This window comes from Macrosteles quadrilineatus, unplaced genomic scaffold (assembly GCF_028750875.1).
Source record: "Macrosteles quadrilineatus isolate MER2022 unplaced genomic scaffold, UCM_ALF_1.0 Scaffold_1__1_contigs__length_201487025, whole genome shotgun sequence".
Classification (NCBI taxonomy): domain Eukaryota; kingdom Metazoa; phylum Arthropoda; class Insecta; order Hemiptera; family Cicadellidae; genus Macrosteles; species Macrosteles quadrilineatus.
Genome location: NW_026542594.1, coordinates 194289946 through 194299893, shown reverse-complemented (window position 1 = coordinate 194299893; position 9948 = coordinate 194289946). Strand labels below are relative to the sequence as shown.

Sequence of the window (9948 nt, the reverse complement as noted above, 5' to 3'; positions counted from 1 at the left end):
ATTATTAACCTTATTCGTCTAGCATGCAGTATCTGAACTTTGAACACATGGTACCCGGTACTGGTATATTTTTATTTTTCTTTGCCGATCAATATCAGTACTTTGATAAACCTGCGTAGTATACATTTTACTCAATTTTACTATGGTTATAACTAGACATACCATTTCCAGATTCAATTTGTAGCCAGGTAGTAATTACTGTAAACTATAGCAAACAATAGTAAGAAGCACGATAACTAGAAAAATATTTTTAGAAAAGGTTTTAAAGAAAACTTGAACGATATTATGAAAGTAAATATAGTTACATATACCATTAGATTTTTAGACATGGGTTGTATTTAAATAATCTTAAATTGGAAAACATGCTTAAAGCTCTCGGAATAGTTTGTTGTAATGTAAAAAATAATAGTGTCTTAAACAACATCGTTGTCTTTGGCTATCAAATTAGTCATCCCATCTATATGGATGAGCAGTAGGCTAGCCTATTTTATATTCGAATGAAAATAATTGAATGAGCCACTCGCAGATGGTGCTACAGTATAAAATTACATTTTAAGCTTTAGTTTTTCGTTACTGAGGTAGGTGATGTCATTTAAAAGATGCCAAATATAAATGTCATTCTATCAGTTTGACTTGGTTAAACATTTGGGTATTCGAAAAAAAATTGTAATTGACATTAACATCGTATGGCTTAATTCAACTAAGTATTTTGTTTAATTGGCAAAAAATAAATTATCATTCAATAAAAATAAACTAATAGTAAATAAATAAACGCCCCTTAAATAAAATGGATGGGGCACACCTTAAAATCGTCTTCAGATGATCCTTAAGCATGATAAACCCAGCAGGAGTACTTTAATCAATGCTCCATGCAAGGTATCACAACTATTGAGCTTTGGCTCTGCATGGATTCTTTATTCTTCTGCCTTTGACTGAAAAAATAGGTAAGTCATCAGCTGCCACACACGGCGACACGGCCGTGCCAATGTCATAGCATAGCATAGCAGCATAGCTCTCCTGTCCTGTCAGCTCTCAGCTGTCACTTCTTTCACGTCGCCCTCATTGCCTAATTTATTATTTTAGTTATTAAAAAAAACCTAAGGAATTTAAGTTTAACCTTCTTTCAAAATTAAAGTTGTTATTTAAGTGATGTGAACTGTAACTTTATATACCACAGGATATTATAATACGTTGTTCTGTGTATCTTTAGGCAGAAGGTGAGTAATACTGTAGAAAGAAATCATGTAAATAATGGTTCATCTGTCTCACTCTCAATTAGGTCTATCACAATAACTAGGAGATTGCAATGTTTGAGGAGCAAAGTTCGGCCAGTTATGAAATTATCTCTTACTTTATCACGTCTACACTAGGCTTAAATACTTGCAATTTCTTTGTAACTCTCCTGTAACTTACTCAGTTAGTGATTACTCATTAATAATTAGGTTAAGCTACAGGGTCTCAGTAACATTATACCTACTTCTGCCAAAATGTAGGCTATGGTCATCTACAACAATGAGCTAGGCCTACCAGGACTGACTTGGTACAGTCCGTTTACAAAATTCCCTGAATTGGAGGGGATGTTTTTCTGGGCTCCCCCATCGTTTTTTACTTAACTTAATGCTAGCTACAACTGGTGATTGATGATTTGAGCAAACATCTGTTGTTTTAAAGGTAGAGTAAGGTGGGGGATGGATTGCTTCCCCTACGACCGCTTGAATTTTGTAAACTGTGCCTAGAAGTCTGGCCGAGGCATGTTGTGTCAGGACGAAGCTTATTTAATGGAAATTGTAACAATTTGCGGTAATTATTCCGTACAGGTGCCTCCAAAACGAATTTTTAATTTTGATATCTTACTTTATAGTTTTTTACCTCCTGAATCCAAATATACCATTAATTTTCACCGCTGATGAATATTTCTCAAGATATCGCCGTAAAAACATACTTAACATTACAATAAACAAGGTAGGATGGATGACATGTACAAGTGGAATGTACTATGGGTTAAGTAAACCAACCAGCTGATTGTTTTCAATCATGGTCAAAGCAAATGGAAGTGACAACTTTTATTAGCTAACTCTGATTCTGGAATATGAAAATCACCTGATTAAGTTACACTTTTCACTTTCTAAGACCAATAAGTTAAAAATGTATTATTTGGACCAGTATTTTATCCTTATTAATGATTTATTGATTTATATTTCGCCGTTTAGAAATTACATACTAAAATGGTGCTATTCTAACATAACCTTAACCTAACCAAACCTCTAGAATGTGTAAGCAAACTCCTGTTGATGTCAGAAAAGGCATGTCAGGGTGATAGGTCGTGCTTTATGTGAATTGGTGACTGCATTAAGTCCTTTGAAGGTAGGTTAGATTAGGTAAGTTAAAGTTTAGGTTATAATGTATCAAGTTGTTAGTTTATGTCGCCTGCAGACTGTTTTTGTAAAATTAAAATCCAGAAAAAACACTTCAAATTACTATTTCAAAAATGCAAGCATTTTTGAAATAGTAATTTGAAGTGTTTTTCTCAGTTTTTTAATTTTACAAAAACAGTCTGCAGGTGACATAAACTAACAACTCGATACATTATAACCTAAACTTTACCTTCCTAATCTAACCTAACTTCAAAACACTTAATACAGTCACCAATTCACATATAGCACGACCTACCACCCTGACATGCCTAAATAAGAACTACGAGTAATTAGTCCATTATTCCATCTATATCTCCATAATGTGACGAAATTCCTATTGTAGTAAACATTAAGTTATTGACTATAGAATCACTTGATATGTTTCTACAAAGTTAAAGCACGGCCGCCTGCGGCCGTGGTTAAAGGCGGCCGTGTCTACAACGATGTTATTATCTTTAGTCAACGATGTTATTCTTCTCATCAACCATGTTACTCTCTTCACATAACTTAATCTGAACTTGTGATGGCGACGATCAGCTGTAAGTAGGCTTAAGGCTTAGTTAACCTACAGTTCATTCCACTTGTAAATGTCATCCATCCTATCTTGTTTATTGTAATGTTAGGTATGTTTTTACGGCGATATCTTGAGAAATATTCATCAGCGGGGAAAATTAATGGTATATTTGGATTCAGGAGGTAAAAAACTATAAAGTAAGATATCAAAATTAAAAATTCGTTTGGAGGCACCTGTACGGAATAAATACCCAATTTGCTCCTCTGTTGTGGTAGGAGTGAAATATCAGCATCCTAGAAAACTTCTGCTAACTTACTCATTCATAAGTGCATTCATAAGTTAGCCTGTCTATTTTTTAAACATAATCTAACATTAAAACCTAAGTCAGGCCCATTTTGTTTGATCTGTTAACCCTTTGAGTGCCAACGTCCGGGGAACCGGACGTTTTTAAAACGAGCCAAAAGTGCCGACGTCCGGCCGACCGGACGTTTTTAGAACGAGCCAAAAGTGCCAACGTCCGGCTGACCGGACGTTTCGTAATGATCGAACAGTTGTCATAACAACCGAATGGATACTCGGATTCTTTTAACCCATATATTAACATTGAGTCGAAAGTTACTAGATGCGATACATCGATTTTCGTTGGTCGAAATATCGAAAATTCGATTTTTACGAAATTTTAACCTAAAAATCCCAAAAATCGCCAGATCGCGCTCGGCATTTTTAGCGCGACCTTCGGGAAAAATCATCGGCATTTTTTGAGCGTTACTTTTATTTCTCGCCTGGCACTCTAAGGGTTAAAAGTGTTGTTTAAATGGATTTGTATTCTTGACTTTAATTAAACTAAATTATTTTAACTTTTTCTAGGAAGTGACAACCAGCATGGCAGCAGCTGGAAATAATTCGAGTTCTATGAAAGAGTGTTACGAGAATTATATTTTGATCGATACTGGAACGAATCTAACGAATAAAAAATTTGGAAGAGATCTAGAGTCTGTCATCAAAAGAGCTACTGATGCAGGTAGGAGACTAGCTTTAAACAACCAACCATAAGATTAGGTAAATTTACTCATATTAAATATAGCTACCAATTAAAGCGTCCCAATCAAGAGCAGATTTGGACATTCGTTTCAGCCGTCTTAGTCTACTGGTAGTTAAGCCTGGTTTAAATGGGTCGAGTTTGTCAGACGAGGGCCCAGTTGTTGATTTGTCCAACTCGCCCGGTACCTACTTGACTAGACTGTCTACACGCATTCCTATTTCGAACAGCGACAGTGTAGGCACAGAGAAGTAATTTTTACAATTTCCCTGTGTTCTGTGGTGTAGGGTATTCCTTATACCGTAGCTTTCGTTTTAAATGTTATTTGAGTTTAAAATGGGACTTCAAGAGTTTTTAATGCTGAATTAATTAAATCACTAAATTAGATTATCTATATACTTATTTAATACGCAAGCAGGTTTTTTGTGACAATTACTCCTCCAAAACTACTAAACCGATTGACATGTTTTTTGGGTCATTGGAAAGAGCGTAACGTGAAGTTGTGCAGGAAACTTTTTTTTATTGTGCAGAAGTAATACTTTTTGAATCATATTCATTGTTTTTATTTATCAAATACTTACTGTTTTTCCTGACCTACGATCGGGAAAACCTTTGAATAGTAAAATAAACTCCATCACCTATAAAACATAGATGTAAGAGTTGGGAATAATCATTGATAGAATGCCTACCATAGATAGCTTTCAGTCAGTTCTCAATTTCAGATGAATGCTGTGAAACAATGTTCCAGAACCTCTTCAAAAAGTTGTTGTTGAGGCCTAACAGTTTTAAGTGGATCTTGAGAAGAAATTGGGTAGACCTATAATAATTTATAACATGTTTCAGGAGTCCAGAAAATGATAGTTAGTGGAAGTTCTATGAAATCTAGTCGAGAAGCCCTTCGATTGGCTCACATTTATCCAGGAACGTTGTATGCAACCGCCGGTAAGTACTTTTATTCAAGGTTCCACTCCAATTTTTAATTTACTAAGGGCCCAAACAAATATACTTAGAGAAGTTCGATTGCATAGAGCATAGTTTTATGTTAAATTTTTCTCCTTCATTTAATGATCAACTTTAGGCTTAAATGTTTGGGGTTCCCTTGTTCCTGTCTGTATGATTTTATTTTCCTATACCAGTGGCATTTTGATTAAAGTCAACAAGAGATTAAACACTTTTAAGGGAAAGCAGTCCACACCCATCAAAGTTTTGTGGATGTGCTACGCATTGATTGAACCCAGCCAGACTCCCGCACAGAGGTCCGAGACGCCAATCACTAGGCTAGCAACACATCCAACTCAATAACACATTGAATTAGGGAGCTTTGATATGAAGTTGATTATGTTGCTGCCTTTACAATTAACCATGCACGGATGTTTTGTTGTTACCTTCAGGAGTATCTCAAAACCTCTCCTACTCTTTGGAAGCTTGGTCATAAGGATTAAATTGGAAGGATACCTCAGTAATTAAAAAGAAGGCTTTACCTTCATCAGCTGAAAAGTTGTAACTGTTGGGCTGTTTTGGTATCACAATGCCATCATCAGATATCTAGATCTCGGTGGAATAAGCTTTATGAAATTAAAACCCATATCATACATATAAATATTTACATTACGATTAAAAAATACAAACACAAACAGGCCAGCGTACACACACACGGTACTGGTTGACATTGTCACGATCTGAGCAAGACGCTGACCCCCAACAATTTGATAATTTTTTGCGTAGGTGTACATCCGCACGATGCCAAGTCCTGGACTGACGAGACACTGGCAGAGCTACGAGAGGTGGCATCGTGTACAGAGTGTGTGGCCGTTGGAGAGTGTGGACTCGACTACAACAAAGACTTCTCACCTCCTGATGTGCAGCAGCAAGTGTTTGAGAAACAGGTGCTCATCGTAGAAATGTGAATTTCTTCTTCTCCTATTTTTCTGTTTTAAATTAACTATTGCTCTAGGAAGTTCCCCCAAACATGTAAAAATAATGTCACAATTACTTTTTGTAATAGCAGAGTGCAAATTTTTAGGATTGCTGGACGCTGGTACGATTACAAGAAAGATAGATCCTAAAACCAGTTTCTGTATGTTATAGGTCTATTTGTTCTAACATTGATTTAAGAGCACTCAAGATAATCGACCGTTTATACCCAAAATGACAATTTTATCTGATTAAATGTTTTTGCTCTCAAACAGTAAATTAGCAAATACCCTATACAAAATACCACTTACTCAAAATGTAATCCATCTGCTATTAAACAATTATATGTACCATATATTTGTATGCACTTCAATTGGCTTAAAATACCTACTTTGTATGGTCGCCATTTCATAGAACAGTAAAAGTATTAACAGCAATTCTATAATCTGACTGAATATTTTCAGGTAAAACTGGCCTGCGAATTAAAAAAGCCACTATTTCTGCATGAACGAAATGCACATGACGATCTGATCAAAATTCTGAACAAACATATCGATAGTCTTCCAATGGTGGTGATCCATTCTTTCACCGGGACTCTTGCTCAAGTCCAAACCTACGTCAAGATGGGCATTTATATAGGAATAACAGGTAAGAATCTATTTGCATTACCGAGTTTTTACTTTTCACTACCATTATACAGTTATTGGTGTAAAAAAAGATCAATACTCATTGGTAGAGTGACCATGAAAAAACCTTGAATCGTTTTACAAACCACGTATTATGTTTGTCTTGCATAAATCTTGATTAAGCCATAAATTTTGCAATTATGTCTAAAAAAAAAGAATTTGTTTTCAATTTTGTAATTGTCTTTATTTATGGTATTATGAACAAATGTTGTCAAACAATTATACCCACAGGTCAGGTTAGGATAGTCAAGAAATATAATTTCATGTTGATGAGATACTGCTTTAGGCCTAATTGTTTCTCAGAATTAAATTTTCAACAAAATTAGCCCCTCATGTAATGTTTTTAGGTGAAAACCATGGTTGAAAGATGAGGTTTTTTAGGAGTTTGTGGTGTTCAAGAAACGTTAACAAACTTTCCTCTCTTGACTTGTGAATACATGGGAGCCTCGAAAGCCTACAAATTTAACAGAAATTATTTTAATTTTAGGTTATCTCTGCAAAGATAACTCTGAAGATGGAGTACAGTCGTTGCTAGTAGCTGGACACCTTCCTTTAGAAAATATCTTGGTGGAAAGTGATTCTCCGTTCATGTACCCGAATGCACGAGGATCCAAACTGCCTGCTACTATTAAAGAGGCCCTAACTGAAAGGTAGGTCAAATGTTGTCTTTGTATATGCATAAGTTTCTAAACTTGTATGGAGCCAAACTTAATCAGCCTAATTTATTCAGCTCACCTTTTGATTGATATGTTCGTGTTTTATTTACTTAGACGCTTTCAATACTTGCATTCATATCTGAACATTTTTAGCTTGATCTCAAGCTTGCTGGGTTCGATCCTGAGGAAAGTTAATTGCTTTTTGATGGTTTGAAACTGGGCCTAGCCAGTGGCGTTGCTTGGTTAAATTCCAGGGGGGGGAGAAGCCTCAAATTTCCCAACTGCCTAACATAGATTTCCCAACTATTTTTTTTTAGAAATCAATTTCTGTACCGGTACTATTTTTAAAAATCTACAAATTATTATACTACACTGCAGTAACATTCAATTCAGTAGTTATAAACTCGCATTAACAAAACATAGCTAGTTTTACATCCTATACAAAATTACTCAATTTCTAAAACTTCTACCAATTCATAATGAAATTTTATGACTTCAAAAAGCTTGAACAAGTAATGTTTCGAATCCAAAAAACTTTAAAAACCATTGTGGTAGCAGACGTAGCAGTGTAAAATTTTAGTGATATAAAATAAGCCTCAGAGTACAAAATTAGTGGGTATAGAAAATATATTTTATTACAAAATAATGAAATTAAAATACTTTTTAGAAGTTAAGATCAACATTTTAACTTTCATAAAACTTACAGCTAGGGTAGGCCTAGAACAAGTTTGTAATGATGAAATATTAATATCAGTGTTGTGAATAATATTACTCTAGCCTAGAAAGGAATAAACCTAAGTAAGACTTGTATAAAATAAAAACGTTCAACTTGGTTGATAATAAACTTATACATACAATAAAAATGTTAACCTTCATCTTCATCAAACTAGAACTTAGACAAAAATCAAACTTACAGTGAAAGTCAAACATCAAATTTTAGGTTATGTTTTGTCCACGTAGATCTGTTTCAGAGTGATTAGTTGATTCATTTTTGTAAATCCTTAATTAGGAGTGATAAATAACTTGTGTAGATTTTTAAAATATATTCAGAGAATAAATATTCCATTTAGTTTATTAAAAAATAAGAGTTTTAAAGGTAATACCGATACACAAAAACCTATGTTTAATGTTATTTTAATCTGCTTATTAGCAAGTACTCCGGTCAGTTAGCCTGCTCCAAATACCACAAAAAAGTATAAAAATATATTTCATGTGACTGACGTGAAAAATATTTTTGAATCTTCTTGTAAACACTAACAAACAACATAATTGAACAGAAGAGCTACATTGCTTGCACTTTCAAAATTCAAACTTGCAGACGAATCATTCAGAATAATCAACACAGGACAGGATCAAGGTACCCAACATGCGTCCAATACCGGTAAGGAACAAAATTTCTCGTAAACGAAATTCCAACAAGCTTTACCGCTAATTGATTATTGATTTCTTAAAATAAGGCATGTTTAGCCATGGTTTAGCCTTGTTTAATCAAAGTTAAATTAAATCAAAGAAGCGTCAAGTTTATTTGTCCAAGTCAAAGAAATTTTTCCCTTTGATGGATTTTTGCAAATATTTAAATTTTGTTTAGTTTAAAAATATATTTTTCTTGTATCCGACTTCCCAACTGTCCCAACTCATGGCAAGGAAATTCCAACTTTTCTCTTTCCCAGATTCTAGGGGGGGGAGGCTCCCCCCCCTACCCCCCCCAAGGCGACGCCCCTGGGCCTAGCTATCCTTGATCATTGGGTTTTTAACTAATAAATTCTGTATAAAGTACCAGTCAATCTTAGTCAGTAACAAAAGCTACGATAATCTCTTTCCATTATCTATTCACCTTGCATTCGTATTCTGCTTAAAATATGTAGGCCCTACCCAAGTGTGTATCTCAAAGAATTTATTACTCTTCTTGAGTCATGTGCAAGTTTTCATTGGGCTGCAAATTAATGATGCTTTTGGACATAAAAGTCGACGCTAGATATTAAAACACCAGGATTCAAAACCATTACCTTAAAAAAAAATGTTTGAGAGGCAAATTCTAAAGTTGTGTTTTTATCTCAAATTATGTAAGCAACCTTTCAAAAATTTTTCTCTAATACAACTGTTTCATCAGGTCTCTCTCGTTTTTGCAACGGTATTGCACATTCCAACGGAATGAACCGTGTTGTCTTCCAGCAATAGTCGAGATGATCGCTGCGTTCCTACACAAGTCACCAGAGATGTCGCTCTACAGACTGCCTTCAACGCTCTCAAAGTCTTCGGTCTATCCTAATGTGCCTATGTCATACCTCATGTGCTCTTTACTCATCGACAATATGATTTATTGTTATTGTTATAGCTACGATTGAAATATATATTTGTGTATTAAAATGGGTAATTTTTTACAAAACATCACTAATATGTCAAAGTTAAGGGGCTCCTGAGAAAAATAAGAAAACACTTTATCAATAGCTTTGGTAACATCCATTCTTGTGGGAATCCATTTGACTGGGACGGTGGCGCGACGTTCTGTAATCCAGCTACTAGGAGGTCACGAATTGTAGATATTTATAGGCATGTACTGTGGATACGATACTCCCTGGTGTGGATTAACGTCCACTAGTGAGTACTAGAACTATCAGTAGTACTATCCTGATATTAGACAAATTTGTTAATACCAAGGCAAAAATGTGGTTCGGATTCCACTATAAACTGTAGGTTCCTTAGTTGCCATTAGCTTTATGGGCTA

General features: G+C 34.9%; 1 protein-coding gene across 1 annotated transcript; it reads left to right on the top strand.

Annotated features, from left to right (window-relative positions):
* The first annotated feature begins 1019 nt into the window (after nucleotides 1-1019).
* On the top strand, nucleotides 1020-9590 carry LOC128983441 (3'-5' ssDNA/RNA exonuclease TatD-like). The gene is given in 8 exon segments (XM_054402734.1): nucleotides 1020-1217; nucleotides 3796-3949; nucleotides 4811-4909; nucleotides 5693-5853; nucleotides 6346-6529; nucleotides 7055-7217; nucleotides 9334-9434; nucleotides 9437-9590. Coding segments are annotated over 7 exon segments (903 nt in total). The 5' UTR covers nucleotides 1020-1217; nucleotides 3796-3810; the 3' UTR covers nucleotides 9493-9590.
* The last annotated feature ends 358 nt before the right edge of the window (nucleotides 9591-9948 follow it).